Source organism: Leptosomus discolor, chromosome 1 (genome assembly GCF_034619465.1).
Source record: "Leptosomus discolor isolate bLepDis1 chromosome 1, bLepDis1.hap2, whole genome shotgun sequence".
NCBI classification, from domain to species: Eukaryota; Metazoa; Chordata; class Aves; order Leptosomiformes; family Leptosomidae; genus Leptosomus; species Leptosomus discolor.
The window spans coordinates 181,720,179-181,737,658 of NC_141391.1; the positions used below are offsets into that span (position 1 = coordinate 181,720,179).

At 46.7% G+C, this 17,480-nt stretch overlaps 2 protein-coding genes and 1 non-coding gene across 4 annotated transcripts; all 3 read left to right on the forward strand.

The window, feature by feature from the left end:
• Window positions 1-2,665: 2,665 nt before the first annotated feature.
• RPL18A (ribosomal protein L18a) lies at window positions 2,666-6,322 on the forward strand. Its single transcript, XM_086472245.1, has 5 exons — window positions 2,666-2,735; window positions 3,188-3,367; window positions 3,991-4,120; window positions 5,645-5,754; window positions 6,180-6,322. The coding sequence occupies exons 1-5, from the start codon at window positions 2,718-2,720 to the stop codon at window positions 6,270-6,272; spliced, it is 531 nt and encodes a 176-aa protein (XP_086328371.1). The 5' UTR covers window positions 2,666-2,717; the 3' UTR covers window positions 6,273-6,322.
• LOC147416385 (small nucleolar RNA SNORA68) lies at window positions 4,740-4,871 on the forward strand. The gene has a single exon (XR_015184242.1). It is a non-coding gene; the product is annotated as a small nucleolar RNA SNORA68 (small nucleolar RNA).
• A 1,573-nt stretch (window positions 6,323-7,895) lies between the features above and the next one.
• Window positions 7,896-16,978, forward strand: KICS2 (KICSTOR subunit 2). 2 transcript variants are annotated; one of them, XM_086472260.1, is made up of 3 exons: window positions 7,896-8,130; window positions 10,256-10,544; window positions 15,346-16,978. In XM_086472260.1, exons 1-3 carry the CDS (start codon window positions 7,896-7,898, stop codon window positions 16,160-16,162), a joined length of 1,341 nt encoding a protein of 446 aa, XP_086328386.1. In that variant the 3' UTR covers window positions 16,163-16,978. The 2 variants fall into 2 exon arrangements, with proteins under 2 accessions (XP_086328386.1, XP_086328393.1); XM_086472267.1 differs by having other exon boundaries at window positions 7,896-7,971.
• The last annotated feature ends 502 nt before the right edge of the window (window positions 16,979-17,480 follow it).

Genomic DNA, 17,480 nt, shown 5'->3' on the forward strand with positions numbered 1-17,480 from the left:
ATTAATAGTTAATATGCAGCTGTGTAGAAAGTATTGTCTCATTCACTTAAGAGATGCTTTTTTTAGTTAAGCAGGACACTATGTTGGGGGACAAACTGATCTTAGTGTAATTAGGAGGGTGCAGCTCTTGAACAGTGAAATCATACAGGGACACATATCTCTTGTCAAGATCGTTTATTTCCTCTCATGTATTAAATTCTTATAAACGCATTTGAAAGGGGAGACTGCTTTTGCACAGGAAAGCAGGAAAAACCACAAGTAGTCACACTTCAAGTAGGGAACATTGCTCAGTTTAACAATAGTAACATGGGCAAAGGTGTGGATCCGTATATGCCCTAATAACAATAGCATTCAGAGCATTTTAACCACAGGTCCTAACCAGTGAACAATCAGTAATTAAAGAATACTTCATTTACAGCACTCATTTTAGATATTGACAAGACTGTGATAGCACACAGGGAGACAGTGACATGCTTCATTTTAATTCCCTCAAGTTTTCTCTCTAATAAAACAAAACCAGTAAGTGATCATCTTTCACATTCTTTTTTTGACCTCTGTTTTGCTTGCTGCAAACCTCGAATATATTTACAGACTCTTAGGCTCTAGAGCCTTTACACTGACCCAACACGGTTAAAATCAACAGCTGTGTAATTATAGCTACTTCGACAAATTTTCAACTGGACTAGAAAGCTTTTCTTTCTGAAAACGACATACTAGGTCTTCATTTCAGAGACATTCTTACCGGCCAGGAACTCCCCGTGAGGAGCAAGGCCTTCTTGCCCCCCCACCTGGTCAGAGCCCAGCCTCCGCTCGCTGGAGAGCCAACACCGCTGCGTGGCTCCGCAGCCCAGCCGAGGAGGGGGGCCAGGCATTCCCACCCCACCGCGTCCAGCTCCGCCGCGAAGACACTGGGGCTGCAACTTTAACCCCCCCCCGGCCCCTACCCGGGGCCGCTGCGGAGTGACGAAGCACTCCTCCCGCGGCGGCTCTGCCACGGCGGGACACCACCGTACCGAAGCACGCCGAGAGCAGCGGAATATGGAGGTGCAGGGGAGGTCCCTCCCTTCACGTTGCAGTCTCAGAGCTTACGGTTACTTCCTTCCCCCACCGGAGCCATAACGGAGGGCGACTACCGAGGCAGCTCCCGTGGCACGCGAGTATAACCGCGCCGCCAGCTACAGCGTACATTAGAAGAGAAAAATCCTCGTATTTTTCGCGGCCGCACGCACGTACCCCCAGCCCTCACCGGCTCACGGCGGTCAGGCCCGGCGGGGACCGGCCGACTGCGGCACCCCTCGCTCCCCCAGCAGCGGGGCCGGGCCGCCGAGGCGAGCGGACGGGGAGGCTGCGGCGTCTCCCGCCGCTTCCCCAGAGCCTCGCAGCCACGGAGGGGGCTGCGCCGGGCTGACTGGAACCGGCCGGGTGACTCGAGGGAGCCCGCCACCGCCAGCTCAGCGGCGACGCCCGCGGGCACCCACACCGCCCCTTCCCCGCCGCTGCGGCGCCGCGGCCCCCGCCAGCGGCTGTGGAGGCCCAGCCCCCCCCCCCCTCCCAGCCCGCCACTGCCGGGCTGAGTCACCCCGCGCCGCGTGTCATGTCCCCCCCCGTTACCTTCCTGGTCACTCCTCCATCGCGGCAGCGCTGCCGGCTCCCACCCCCACAGCTCCGCGGCCGCCACGAGCATAGGCAGCGGGCCGGGCCAGGCCGCGCCGCCTCGGCTTGGCAGAGGGAGGAGGAGGAGGAGGAGGAGGAAGGGAGGACACCCAGGGGAGGCGCCGCGACTCTCGCGCGTGCGGAGCAGCCTCCGCGCCTCCGGGACGGGAAGTGGTGCTGCCGCTGCCCCCGCCCCCCAGCCCGCCGCGCTCCCCGCCCCCCCGGGGCGGCCAAGCCGCAAGGGCACGCCGGGATGCGCTCCCTCCTCGGCCCCGCGACGCGCTGGGAGCCGTAGTTCCGCCGGTGCCGTTCCGCCTTCTGCCGCCACCCCGCGGCACTGTAAAACCAACTGCACCGATAACAAACAGGGACCGGCTCGTTCTGCCCCCAGACTCCCTCCGGGATCTGGAAACGGTGCTTTGCCAGCAGCAGCGAGGCGAGGGGCGGGGTGTGAGGCCGGCCGTGCCGCTGCGCGCTCGATGCCACCGGTGCGAGCTCCGCAGTCATGACCAGAGCGACCTGCTGAGTGACTGGCACAGAGGCGGGCCCGAGCCCCGGTCTCCCACGGGACCACGGCTGGGAAAGGCTTCCTCGACAGCCCTCCGTGCCCGGCTGCCGCCCCGGGGGGAGCGCGGTGCCGGCTGCCTCCGCCCGGGACCTCCCTGCCACGTCCTGCAAAGCGAGCAGGGCCGGCGGGAGACGGGGTCACGCACAGCCGGGCCTCCTCCTACCGGTACCTGGACCATGCGGGTCCGCGGCCACGGTGACGAGGAGAGGGGCCCGCGGCGGTGCTGGCACCGGTGCGCAGGGTAGGACGAGCGTCCGCGCCCGGCCTGGCCGTGGGCCGAGCCCTCACCAGGCCACGCGGCCCCTGCCGGCCCGGAACCCAGCGCCGGCCGCCGCGGGCGGAGACTGACGCCTGCCTCCTCCAATCGCGCTTTCGTCGCAGCCAATGGGCGGAGAGGACGGCTGGGGGCGGGTCTGCCGGCGGGCGGGTGACGGGAGGCGGCGGCGCACGCGGCCTTTCCTTTCCTGCGGGCCGCGGAGGAGGCAGCAGCAGCAGCATGAAGGCGTCGGGCACTGTGAGTGAAGGCCGGGGCGCGGGGGGCGCGGCCGGGACCGGGGTTGAGACCGAGGCGGCGGTTGGGAGGGCGGTGGCGCGGGCTTGCGGCGCTCGAGGCTGGGCCGTGCGTGCCCAAGCGGCCTTGCCTGGCTCTTGAGGGAGGCGAGCGGCCAACATGGCGGCGGCGCCGCTCCCGCAAGACGCGTGAGGAGGCCGCGCCGCCCCTAGACGGGGGGCCGCGATCGACGGGAGGTACAGTTGGGCCTGTGGGGCGATCCGCCCGGGCCGGTGGTCGCTCTCGTCCCCCTTCCCCTGGGTTGACCTGCTGGCGTCGCGGTGGAGCCGCGGTGCCTTCCGCAGGGTCGGCCCGTGGCGGGGCGGGGTAAGGCTGGCGCGGGGGCGGCTCCGCGGCGGCCGGGCCGGCGGCGCGGAGGAGCTCACGCTGCGGGCGGCCTGTGTTTCGTCTTCCAGTTGCGGGAGTACAAGGTGGTCGGGCGATGCCTGCCCACCCCGAAGTGCACGACCCCCCCCCTCTACCGTATGCGGATCTTCGCTCCGAACCATGTCGTCGCCAAGTCTCGGTTTTGGTACTTCGTTTCTCAGCTGAAGAAGATGAAGAAATCTTCTGGAGAGATTGTGTACTGTGGCCAGGTGCGGGATTAAGAGTCTAAAAAAGCGGAAGACTTGTAAGGAATTTTAGCTGGTATATGTGGAAGGAATTTATAGGAAGCACTGTTCTTTGGCGTCAGGTTGAAATTCATTTATACTTAAGTTGCTGTGAAGCTGAGTAATGAATTTGGTTTTGAAAGTGTCAGTATATGTCTGGTAAACTAAAAAGAAACAGCACTTCAGAGTTGTGAGCTACACCGCTAGTCAGTGCTGCTGTCTGATTCTTATGCTTGCTTCATTGTGTAATGAAGGATTCTGTTTTCTCTGACACCTTTTCAGACTCATCTGGACATTCATAATCCTTGGGAAGTAGACACTTGTAGGCTTACAGTCCTCTGCCTTGATGTTTAAAGGACATTCTTTAGAGCTGAAATCTTGTGTGTGTTTTTGTTTCCACACTGAATTACTAAAACTCTTCACTCTGAATTGCCAAGGCTTGCATGTGGCAATGTTGACGTGGGGAAATAGAGCAAACAGCTGTTTTTTTTCACAATGAAACTTAACACAGTGGTTTAGTTAGACCTTTAGGATATTTGTTCTTAAACTTGTAAAATGCTGATGGATGTTCTGTCCCTAACTACTTTTGTCCTCTTGTGTAATTCCAGGTGTATGAGAAATCCCCTCTGCGGGTAAAAAATTTTGGCATTTGGTTGCGCTATGATTCTCGTAGCGGAACTCACAACATGTACAGGGAGTACAGGGATTTGACCACGGCTGGTGCTGTCACTCAGTGCTGTAAGTACACGTAACTGCTTGAGGTATAAAATGGTAGGACCAGGACATAAGCACAAGCTTAAATCTTAAACTGGGCATAAAACGTGCTGACTTGATCTGTGATGAGGTATTGAAACATTGGAAAAATTAAGTGGGGAGTTCCTGGAGAAGTCCACAGATGTTTATGTATGACGTATGTGGGATCTTGTTTGTTACCACTATTTTTACAGTTTCTCTAGCTGAAAATATCCTTGCTTCATCTTGGTGTGACTTTCTACAACTCTAGTAATGAGTTTTGCTGTACAAACCAAGAGTTTCGTGATCTTTTGGGTGCTGTATACATTTCTTGGACTGTAGTTACCGTTTTAAATAACCGAGTATATCTTCCTAAGTCTTGTGGAGAGAATATTTCAGAGATCACATGGAACTTAGTAGCACCTGTCTTTTGGAGAGCAAGTGAAAAAAATGATCACAGGGAAAAAAAACAACCCTGTGTTGCTCCAAGATCTCGTTGCCTTGGTTCAGGGAGAATTAAATGATGTCCTGATTTCAGTTTGCCACATGAAGTACTTGAGGGATAGACCATTTGTGTAGCTGAGGCTGTTGATATTTGAATCCACAAGTGTTATAAACACTACAGAATGCACATAAAAACCCAAAGAATATTGTTCTTCATAATGATATTCTTGTCATGTGTGCAAATATTAAATGTATCTTGTCGCCTTTCAAAAGCTGACGTGCTGTTGAAAGTGAAATTTAAGGTTCTACATTAACTTACGATATTAGTTAACATACTGATGGACTGCTTAAGAGACCTGAGAACAAACTTTTGTCGTGATACAATGACTTTGATGCCTTTCTGTTCAAGAGTACTTTTGGCAGGTGAATTTTCAAGAGGTGTGTTAGATATTCATGGGAAGCATTGTAAGCACAGTAGTATGTCAACAGGCACATCCTGCGGACATGGTGATTTCAAGGCAGTGATCTGCACTGTGGCAGGGAGGAATTTTCAGGTAGCCCACGTTTAGATGGCTTTCTCCTGTTCTGGAAGCCTAATTATGTGGGCTGACTATCACTTTATGTTTCTATCACTTGTCAATGCTAAGAAAAGTAAAGGTAACCTCAGATCCTGCCTTCATCTGCACCTTCCTTTTGGAAGGGAAGTTTTTGCAAAGTTGGCATGTCTTTCCAGTAATCTTATTTCAGTGTTGATTCTTAATCACAGTTTTCTTGTGCAAAAAAAGTGGTAGTCCCACGTAGGTTACTTCTGTATGTGTACACCTTCTGGAAATTGGGCAAGAAGAATAAGGTGGCGCTTTCTTGGAGGAGCTTGGTTATGAGTTCAGGAAGAATTTGCTGCTGCACGTTGGTCCTGTGATATTTCTGCCATCACTTTAGATGCTAAAACCAGTGAGATTAAGTAGAGTTGGTCAGAAATGTTAAAAGTTTTAGATGGTGCTATAAACATTTCCTGAAAAGGTGGTGGTAAGATTTTTGAACTGAAAATGTCTTAAGATTTATTATTAACAAGTTCTGTTGTTACAGACCGCGATATGGGAGCCCGTCACCGTGCCCGTGCTCACTCGATTCAGATCATGAAGGTGGAGGAGATTGCTGCCAGCAAGTGCCGTAGACCAGCAGTCAAGCAATTCCATGTAAGTGCAGTAACGCAGCGGTGGCTGCTGGGTCCCAGACTAGCGCTGGGCTGGAAGGAGGGAGCTCCCTTGCCTGGTGCAGGTTTGCTTTGCAGGCAGAAGTGGGGAGGGAGCCAAGCTCGCAGGCGTGGATTTACCATTATGTTATGTTCTGATCACGATTTTAACGCTAGAACTGTTTGAAATAAAGTCAAACTAGAGCAAATGCATATTATGTTGCAGAAAGTTTGCCTTTTACAGGCATTTCTTTCAAAAAGAATTGCAAAATGAAGGCACCTGTTGGCTCCGGTGAAGCGTGTCTTGCCTGTGGATGTGGGGCTTCTCTCTGTGTCAGTTAGCAGTTGCACATAGCTTAGCTGCTTCTCACAGATGATCTGCTGTCGTTCATCTCTGTCCGAATTAACACAGGAACGTTCTTCTTGCAGGATTCTAAAATCAAGTTCCCTCTGCCACACAGAGTTCTGCGTCGCCAGCACAAACCACGCTTCACCACCAAGAGACCAAATACTTTCTTCTAAATACGAAAACGTGCTGCCAGCGCTGTGTTGTAATAAAGGTCGTACTTGAAGCTTTGACTCCTGGTTGTCTTTTGGAAACTTGTGGGTACCCAGGAGTCCCCTTCCTGCTCTTTGATGTTCTGCAAACTATTGGCAGCCTGTTATTTACAGCTACGATTGCTTGAAACAGGTGAATGTTTCAGGTGCTGGCTTCAATTGCCAAAACACCCCCTCTAAACTAACATTTTAATAAACAGCTTTTCAGGTCAGAGTAAGCCTGTTGTAGAGCAGCTGTAAAATCCTACATCCAGCTTGTTCCTTGGGCACGCTGAGCAAATGGAGTTGAATTTGGGAAGAAGGCAGTTTTTTGTGCATGCAGAACTCAAATTTGTCCGCTGTAAGAATAAAGAGCTCTTAACTTCAGTTAAGCTGCTTCAAGTTTTAAGCATTTGAAGCTAAAACTTTAATTCTAACCTGAACCTTTTTGAGGATGTTATACACCATTCTGAATTAGCTCACGTCTGCGTACAGAGGCACCAGCACCTCGAAATGAGAAGTGACGAAGGGCTTGGCAGACTTGTCTTTAGTGTTAGACCAATTGTTATGAGGAAAATTAATTTTATAGCCAAACCAAATCCTTGGGCTGTACCCTATGCACAATGTAATGCCACGGTAAAAACACTGCATTGCAGACACTGTGTAGTTATGGTTAATTATAACAGCTGCTTCACACCTAAAGCTGTGTTCTTGCACCTGGTGCCTATTTTAAGTTGCGGTGTGTTTTGGGCGCTTCCTGGAGAAGAGGCAGGCAGGCAGCTTGGCTGGCACACGGGTCTGGCTCGGGGTTAGAAAGCCGATGCTGCGTTTTGTCTAATGTCGGCTTAAAAACAAACGCAGGTGCCCGTAGAGTGAGGGGAAATGCCGTCCAGAGAGGACACTGGGAATGTTCTCCTTTTGGGGTAGCTGGAGAGCTGCAACTCCACCGGGAGAGGCGCTGCCCGGGGATTTCGAGGTGACCCGGCAGCGCTGCCACAGCAGCCCCCTTCCACGGCCCCGCCCGGCGCTCCTCCTCGGGGATCGCCTGCGGGAGCGCGTCTGCAAAACACCATCTGAAAAAAAAAAAAAAAAAAAAGGGATCAATAAAGGGATCAATTTGGGCAATTCACCATCTCCCGGTTGCAAGCGCGGGGAGACCAAACACAAATGCTTGGACAAGCTGGAGGGCCCTGCGGGAGCCCCGCCAGGGTAACGCCAAGGGGGGAACGAGGTCGCCTGCAAGATTTTGGAACTCTGAAAGAGCAATTTGGCGTGGAAACGGGCTTCGCCTTTCAGCTCCGTAAAAACCGAGGCGGCGGGGCCGGGGAGAGCTCGCCGCAGGCGCCAGCGCGGCCCACCTGAAAACGGCCGCGGGCCCCGCGCGCCCCCCGGCCCGGGAGCCCCGGGGCCTCCCGCCGCCTCGAGCGCGGGCGCCGCGGGAACGCCCCAGGGCTCGCGGGGCCGCTCGGCGCAGCCTCCGCCTCCCCGCCTCGCTCGTCACGTGGCAAGGGCAGGCGCGTGGGGAGAGGCGGCGCCAGCTGGTTCCTTCACGCGGCCGCGGCGCCGGACCCGGAAGTAGCGGCCGTTGTGGCGGCGGCGGCGGACGCGATGGGGGAGTCCATCCCGCTGGGCGCGCCGGTGCCGGTGGAGCAGGCCGTGCTAGAGACCTTCTTCTCCCACCTGGGCATCTTCTCCTACGACAAGGCCAAGGACAATGTGGAGAAGGAGCGGGAGGCCAACAAGAGCGCGGGGGCCAGCTGGCTGGCGCTGCTGGCCGGGCTGGCGCACCTGGCCGCCGCCGAGAAGGCCTACCACAGCATGACCTTCCTGGGCCAGAAGCTAGGTACCGTCGGGCCGCCGCCCCTCGCGCCCCGGGGGCGGGATCCCTCTCCGCTCCCCGCGTCCCTCGGGCTCCCCCGTCCCCCGCCCCTCGCTCACGCCTGAGGCCGCTGCCGCCGGGGCGCAGCGCGGCCGTGCCCGCTCACGGCCTGCCGCGGGTTTGGCAGCGCGGGGGGAAGCAGCGGCTGCCGTAGCCGTGCGATGTGATCTGTTACCGGCAGCTGAACAGCGTGGGTGACTGGGGCCGCGGCCTCGGCGGGGGGCCCGTGCGAAACACAAGTGCGCGGTCAGCGAGTGTCCGTGGTGAGGAATGGGCTGTGCGTTTGGGTTGCCCCACAGGAGCGAATAAGAGTGCAGATGCCGTGCAGGTGGCACAGCAGCTGTGCGGACCGGTGCGTCTCTTGGCTGGCGGGCTGCCTACCTGCCCTTCCCAAGGTTTAGCCAGAGGGGTTTCTGTGCTGGGATGCTCTGGGTGAGATGCTGGCAAAGGTGAGCTCAGTGGGGTGATGAAAGGGTTAAAGATTCTTCACGTCACTATTCCAGGGCCTAATAATAGAGTTGCATATGTGTAAGTCCTCGGGCTGGTGGTAGCCTCCTACAACTGTTACTCATGTAGACTCTGTAGGATGTCAGGAAGTTTTGGGCCCAATCTTGGCTGCTTCTCGCTCTCTCATATGTGAACAGAAAAATCCCAAACTGGCACAGGATGAGCTGTCATCGTGTTGCCCTCTGGGCAAAGCTGCTTGTTTTCTCTTTAAACTGCAGATTGGCATGGAAAATTGATCAAGGGATATGAGTCTGATGTGTAATGCAGTAAAGCATCGAGAAAATTCTGCTTTGGTGTTTAAGTGGTGACTTGGAAGTATTTTATGAAATCTCTACAGACAAAGCTCTGTCTGTAAGACTAGCTTTAAAAAGTGAATTTGGTGTTTGCAGAAAGGATAACATTGACAAGAGAAGGGACAGAGTTTTATCTGTTTATATACTATATGAGCAGCAGCAATAGATGATTCTTCATCCTGCCCCTGGCCTGGGGGCAACTCTTGGCTTGGGAAGGTAGCTGTTTCACTGTGACAACCAATTCTCTGCCTTTCTGTCTCAGACTGCTAAAGTCGCTTTTACACGTTGTATGTGTAAAATGGATGTCAAAAGGACTAGCCACCACTACAAAATTTATAAGCACTTTCAGAGTGGAACCTAAGTTTGGAATCTTTAAAAGTTCTGTAGATTCAGTCCCTGTGATCCTTGCTCTGCTGCTGAGTGCTGCAGCAGCACATAAGGCCATCTGTAAATAGAAATTATGAAATAAGATTAGTACCTTTGTACAGTCTTTTGGTAGCATCAAAGTTAAGTATCTGTTACTTTGACCCTCCACTTTTGTCTCTCTTTCTTTTTTGAATTCCTTATAGTGTTGAGCAGGTAGAAGGAAGCATAGACTTTTTTTTTTCCCCTCAGTTTTAGTTATGGATTAACCTGAGATAATCTGTGACTGTTTTCCCTTTGAATTCTTGTTTATATTAAGATTGTGTAGGGACTGGAAAGGTTTGGTTTGGACACACAAATGTCACGTGATTCCCATTTAAAGGTTACCTTGCAAATTCAAGTGCTTCATGATTGAAGAGGTATTGTTAAGGGAATTCTCTTGAAAAGAACTAGAGTTATTAACAGGGGTGGGGGCTATGAAAGTTTCATGATGACTTGATTCTTCTGACTACTACAGATACCAGTATTTCCAGGTTGTATCGTAGTACCAAATTTAACTGAACCCTTGTTTTCTGAAAGGTCACGCCATAGCTGAGGCGTGATGTGAGGGAGTTGAAGTTTTGCAGCAGTCGTTAGCTGCCGAGATATGAATTAGGACAAGTGTAACGTGCATGAAATTACATAAAGTGCGTCTGAGTGTATGCTACGTGTAATTCAGTTGCTTGCAAAATAATACACTGAAGTTTGTTTCTTGATTTTTTTTTTTTTTTTTTTTTTTTTTTTTTTTTAAAAAAAACCAACTGTAATCAAGCAACACTTAGGAACACCTAGGGGGAAACAAGCATGGTCATGTACAGTTTTCCAGTATTGCTGTCTCTCTTTGCTGTCCTTGGATTTTAGTAATACCTCCATATTTATCTGAACAGGTGGTCAGTCATTCTTCAGCCGAAAGGACTCCATCCGAACCATCTACACGTCTCTGCATAATGAGCTGAAGAAGGTGGTGGCGACGGGTCGCAATGCACTAGGAGGAACAGCTCCTCACTTGGAAGAGCTGCTTTCTCACCTGTCTGAACAGCTCTGTTTTTTTGTTCAGGCTCGGATGGAAATTGCTGACTTCTATGAAAAAATGTACACACTCAGCACCCAAAAGTTCATTAACTCTGAGGAACTGGTAAACATTCTGGAATCCATCTTAAAGAAATACAGCTCGAGGTCAGTGCTTATTTGCTGGCAGTAAGTACTCGGACATGATCTGTAATAAATGATGTTGAGGTTCAAAGCAGGCCTAAAGACTTTGCTGTCCTTTGACTGCTGAGCAGCGCAGCCCCTTGCATTAATTCATGCGTGAAGTGAATGTTGCTCAGCAGCAGATGCGTGAAGTCTCAAAACACAACTCCTCTGTTCAGAAGAAAAATAAGAAAGGGACAGTGTTTCTACTATCATGTTCTAGGAGCCATCTTCCCTGTTCCTTAATACTCTGCATGTTCATATTCAGCAGAGAGGAAGAGTCATTTTCCTTATAAAAGATGTAATTACAACTTCTTGTGCTTTTTCATTAGGAGTGGAGGGGAAACAAGCCTTAATTCCATATGGACTTCTATAAAATTGATATGTAAATGAAACAGATATTTGAGTGACAGTTTTACTTTTAGGCTAGCATATATGTCCGCTTAATTCTAGAAGCTGCACCATTGCTATTTGGTCTACCCAGTAGTGTTTTGTGGTGCTCTGTTACCACTTCTCTCGAGAGGTTTTGGAGCCAGTAGGAGTACCTTTGAGTCTTTGGTCCCTGCCATATTGGTTTCTTGAAGTTAAGATCTAGTAGTTTCTGTTACAAGAATCCCAGGATGTTTCTAAATGACTCTGGGGTGGGTATTGCACATTTAACACATGTGAGCCTTGAAAGTGATGACAGTTTAAAAAAGTGAGAATTTTTGAATGCCTATCAACAGGCTCAAATTCTGGCTCTTTATTTTAAAGCAAAATAGGGTAGCCACTGTAGGAAGATAACTTTCAAATGCAGCTGAATTTTTGAAAATCTTTTTTAGTGAAATAGTGTCTAAGATGGCAATTTGGCACAATATTCTGAAGTCTTTTTTTTTCTTTTTAGTTACAATTTTTAAAGTGTACACCTAGGGAAAATCAGAATAATTCAGTGCTGCTTTCTGACATTCCAAATCTAAGCACTGCAGCTGACTCCCTTATTTTTTGGGAATAACTTAGGCAAATTGCTATGTAATTTTGCTATTTGAAAATCAAAACTAGTCTCTATGATGTTACTAGTGATTGTTTTCTAATTCTTGGATTCAAGAGGTTCAAAAACCTTATAATTCAAGGGTTTGTGAACTCTTACAATATCAGGGCTTTAGTTTCATTTTTCCATTGGACCTGCATAGGTTTTCCTTGGTCTGATATTAAAGAGTAAAGGGAGGTAAGCTGTGGTTTTTTTGAGAAGTTGATTTATGCTGTGCACAAACCATTACCATCTGTTCTGAGCATGTGCTGAGTCAACAGCACTGTTAAAAATCTGAAAACCAAAACCAATACTTTGACGAAGGGACTGGAGATTTATATATGAAATGTTTTACTATGCTATTTAAATGAATGTCAGTGACACATCTGTATTTCTAAGTTATTATTACTGCTTTAAAAAAATAAGCAGTGTCTCCCTGGGGAAAATACTGATGATCTGGCTTTGGGTTAACAAGCAATCTCTAAGGTGGAGACATTCTAAGATGCTGTTACAGCTAATTCAGTAGCTGCTGTGTGGTCCTACCCAGTCATGTACAGAATATTTCTGAAAAAAGTGGTAATGATATCTTCTTTAGTCCTTCCTTTAGTTTCTTCACATCTCATATCAGTTTCTGGGGGCTGTTAGGTTGATGTGTGCTGCCTGGAAGGCATTTCTGGTTTACAGTCTGTTGACCCTTTCAGGTGAAAGGTCAAATAAACTCGGCCTTATCCAGTCTCTTCCCTCTGTCAGTTTGTTCCTCACTTGCGATTGAGGATGTGTGCCATTATTTCAGCCAACTGTGCTGAAACAGGGCATCTGTTGGTGAAACAGGGCATCAGATGAACAGGGCGTCTGTGCTGTAGGTTGGTTCTGGCCTTGGTTTCTTTCCTTTACACCTAAAATTAGCTGTTCAGATAATGTAGAGCAAAGAACTGCTTGCTGGTAAAGGAATGACAGAATTAATTGTCAACGGTCAAGTCATATTGTCTGTATCTGAAAAATTCTTGAACAGTTTAAAGTTGTTCCGTTACTGCTTATTGATGACTTATACACAGCCAATGCTAGGTGTTTTTTCCTCTCTGTTTTTATATAGAATACAGCTGGAGCGGTAACTTTTCCTGAATTTTTTAACTGTTTGTTTGGGTGGGTTCTTAACCAAAATAATTAAAATAGTGTCAGAAGCAGGATCCTTTAAAAGCTTAGTATAAAATGAATAAGTAACTACTCAACGTGTTTTGATGTAATTATATTTGTATTGAATGTTTTTCATCTAGACAGCATTTTTTAAATACATGCATGAATATAATATCTATGGAAGGAAGTAAAAAGCTGTAGAAAAACGAGGCTTCTTCATAGTCTGCAAAACAAAATTGTGGCATCCCTCTGCTTTTGAGAATGACCAGGGGAAAACAATCAATTTTACAATGTGTTTTTAAGTTCTTCACACTGGCTTATTGAAATATTGTAAAAAACCTGTCTGTTTTAAATAATACTGAGCTCAGCCAGATGCTTCTCTGTTATGAAACTTAGTTACAGCAGATATACAGAATACATAACCTGTTAGTTTACTCTGCAACCATATCAAGCTTCTCAGCTGTGGCCGAGGTGTGTGTTTTTGGATTAAAACAGTTTAGCAAATCCTGCTGTGCAGTGAAACATGAACAGCCATGAGCCGTGAAGCAAAGTATAAGTGGGAAGCTGTACACCATAACATTAATCCCGGAGATTTGGCAGTGCTCTCTTAAGTATGAATTTTTTAATTGCTTTTAAGATTTAAGAGTGACCTTCTTGGTCTGACTGCAAGTGTGTTGAAACCACTGTGCTAAGTGTGCATTTGATGGAATTATCTGGAACAAATAATGTTGTATAATGCTTCCCCCCACTTCTACTACATGGCAACAAACTGTTTTTCTGCTGAATACCAAAACCCCTGGAAATAGATAATGTTGAGTATCAGCAGAATATTATTTTTAATTTACCCTTGTTTGTTCAAAGAAATGTAAATATGCTGTGGACTTCTCAGTCCCCGAAAGTAGCCAGTAATCACTGTATCTCTGCTACAGCAGGCAGATACAATGGTTGCTGACATGTACTGTGTACGGAAGGTCACCCAGCCTAGCCTGTTTGCAGAACATGGTGCATCAGCTGATGTATGATATTCATCTTTTCATTTTCTTCAAATAAATTTGGACTTGCATCCTAATAGCACATCCTTTCAAGACATGTATTATGGCTGTCAAAAAAAGAGACTCTTAAAAATAGTGATAAAATTGTCAGACAATTTTCTCAAGCCTAAGAATTAATGTTTTGGCAAGAGTGTGATGAAAAGTCAATTTAAAAATAGCAAAGGGAGAGGGGATGAAAAGCCTAAAATTCTCTTTCTCTCTTCTGGTCCATGACAAAATTAAGTGTCTTAGTTTTGAACCAAATATTTCCAAAATGTATTATGTACATTATGTATTATGTATTATGTATTATGCCCTGGAAGCTGAGGGGGATAATGGAGTTGCTTTTGCTTTGTCTGAAGATGAGCTGTTAATGAATTCAGTATAAACTTCTTTGTTTTAAAGCAGTAACAAGACCCAGGGTATTTTTCCTGAAGTGAGGGGATAAATCTACTTTTGCTTAAATGGAAACCTCATCAAGCCTTGTCTTTGAACTATTGGTTGTTCTGTGTTGGAGACCTCTTAAAGAGTCCTAAATGCCTGTGAGGGAACACATTTACTAAAAAGGCCACTTCTGTCTTTGCTGAAGACTCACTCTTTCTAAAGTTAAGTCTGTAGCTTCTGTAACTGGAACAATTTTGCACAGTTTGAATTCAGTGTGTATTTATTGATTATGTTATAAATTTACAAGTAATTTGAGTATTAAGGGAAAGTGGGTAGGCTTGATCTGTCTTTCCCCCCCCCAATGTTTAGGAAAAATAAAGTGAGAAGAGAAAGCTATAGAAGGGATCTATAAAATTCCATTTTATCAAGATTTGTTCTGACAGTAGGATCGCTCTTGTGAATAAAATGCATAGTGACACTTCTGCCTGGTGGATGAAGTGTTGTGTTTTGGGTTTTTTTTAAACATCTGTTAGATTGAGAGCTGATTTTGACCCGAATGTTTAGTGAGAGAAATTGGTTGTTACAGCGTCTTCACTGTGATATGATGAAATCCTGCCGAATGTTTTTCCCCTTTATTGCTTTAAGTACACCAAGGTTTGAAGTTTGAGACCCAGTTCATTGGTCAATACAGTTAAACTATTGACTAATTTTCCATCACAATTTTATTGTGAATTTAAAAAAAAAAAAAAAGAAAAGCTTGGCTTGTGTTTCTCCTAGCTTACCTATACAAACAGCTAATTTATAACAGAATTCCTTTGATTTAACTTAATGTCTTACTGCTATTCCAGAATGATCAAGACCTATTTTACCACCAGAAGGGATTTTAAATTGGAACAAAGCCACCTGAATTTAAAGAGAAATGGTGTTATAGTAGTTAATGGATCAAGATAAACAGTGATTGTCCTTGAACTGATCAAATGTAACTCCCTTGCTTTGACAGAGAAATGTCTGACAGGTGTTTTTGTCAAATGTGAAGTGCTGTATGTTCTTAAAATATTTGCCCTAATTATGATAAAAGTGCTGGGTTTTAAATTAACAAGATTATTTTTTGGTTTGTACTTTACTCTGCTTTGATGTTTGGTCTTTTGTCTGTGAACTGACAGATAGTATCTGATTGTTTCTCTGTTGGGTACAGCAGTTCTCATGTCTTGACTAACATTATGTTTTCTAGATTTCATCATCCAATCCTCAGTCCTCTTGAAAGCAGTTTCCAGCTGGAAGTAGATGTGCTTGCGCATCTCTTAAAGGCTCAGGCTCAGATCTCAGAATGGAAGTTCCTTCCATCCCTGGTCAACTTGCACAGTGCTCACACAAAACTACAGACTTGGGGCCAAATTTTTGAGAAACAGCGAGAGACCAAGAAACATCTGTTTGGAGGGCAGTCTCAGAAGGCTGTACAGCCTCCGCACCTCTTCCTCTGGCTGATGAAGCTCAAAAACATCCTCCTTGCGAAGTTTAGCTTTTACTTTCATGAGGCTCTTAGTCGGCAAACAACAGCATCTGAAATGAAAACTTTGACTGCTAAAACAAATCCTGATTACTTTGGGAAAATTTCCAGCTTCATCCGGAAGTACGATGCTGTTAACGTTTCCTTAATTTTTGACAATCGTGGATCAGAGAGTTTTCAGGGACATGGTTATCATCATCCCCATTCTTACAGGGAAGCCCCCAAAGGGGTGGATCAGTACCCTGCAGTGGTGTCTCTGCCCAGCGACAGGCCTGTTATGCACTGGCCCAATGTAATCATGATTATGACTGATAGAACCTCTGACCTCAACAGTTTGGAGAAGGTTGTTCACTTCTACGATGACAAAGTCCAAAGCACGTACTTTCTGACTCGCCCTGAACCTCACTTCACCATTGTAGTTATTTTTGAGTCCAAGAAGTCGGAAAGGGACTATCATTTTATTTCTTTTCTCAATGAAATTTCACATTCCCTTAAGAACTCCAAAGCTTTTGCGAGCTTGAAGCCTGGATCCAAAGGGTAAAATACAAGCTACTTACAAGTTGTCAAGGCAGTATGGCAGCCTTGGGGGAGCTGTAGCTTTCAAGGATTACGTAAATTCATGATTCTCAGAGTCTAATTAAAAAGAAACCATTATTTTTAATGTTATAAGTTCGTTCATTTTTTTTTTTAAGCTAACAGGCACTTGAAGAAAAGTGGTTTTGGGCAGTACTCAGTGGGACAACTTAATTGTGTGGCCACAGCAGGATTTTTTGGTGTGGTTTTTGATTTTCAGTATGATTTATTTTTTCAGTGTACAGCTTTGTTGCCTGTATCAGAAAGGAATATATACACTTTATCTTAGTCTGATCATTGACTGTCTTCTACAGAGTTGATTGAAAATGTGGTGAGGATGGAAGATACTATCTTTTCAGAAAACTGCATTGCCTGATGGGATTGATTTCTGGGAACTAAACACTGATATGAGGGAATATTAAAAAAGACAAACCTGCAAGGACACATTTTAAATAAAAATACGAGGCTCACAGAAGGCACTACTGTTAATTATACCTTAGTTTTCAAATGGTTTAAAATTATAAGTGGTGTCTCTAACACTCTTTGTTAAGCACCAGTCTCTGTTCTGAGCACCCTGTCTCACAAAGCTTTGTCATGGCTCCAGAACGCAGGCTGGGGCAAGCAGAGCTGCAGCATGGGCTGGAAGGCCAGTGTTCACCAGAGCGGTGTGATGTTGTGTGACCAGTACCACTCTTGGCTCAGATTAACTGAAGGAGACAAGCTGTGGCTGAGCAAGTGTTCTAGAAGAAACATCTCCATGGATAAGCAGGAAAGCTCTTTTCAAATTGTGCTTTTGTCTGGGTAACTTTAAAAAAAAAAAAAAAAAAAAAAAGGCAGTAGGAAAGGCCCTTTGTAAATGAGTTATTTTCCAATTTGTTGTTAGGGTCAACCTGGATTTATTTCCAGATTTTTGTAAGTATATAGTTTTTTATTTCTGTTCAGTTTTAAATAATTTCACAATTAAGTCAAATCACTACTGGAATTTGGGTTTAAATATATAGCCTATGCAGTGTGTTTACCTCATTCGAAAATGTCTCTCACCACTTACTTTTAGGCTGCAGGTTTGGAAAAGGTATGTTTTCTAGTTACTCTAAAAGTGCTTTATTTTGGAAGTCAGTGTTTCCAAATAAAATAAAAGGGTCGGTTTGGCTGTACTTGTAGCCTTATATTGCATGATTCTTCTGACTGTTAGCTATGCATTTCTGCGAGCACTTTTATGGGATTTCAGGAGGACTGATATGGGTCTGCTGTATGGCGTATGTAAGTGTAGTAAGGTTAGATCCTTA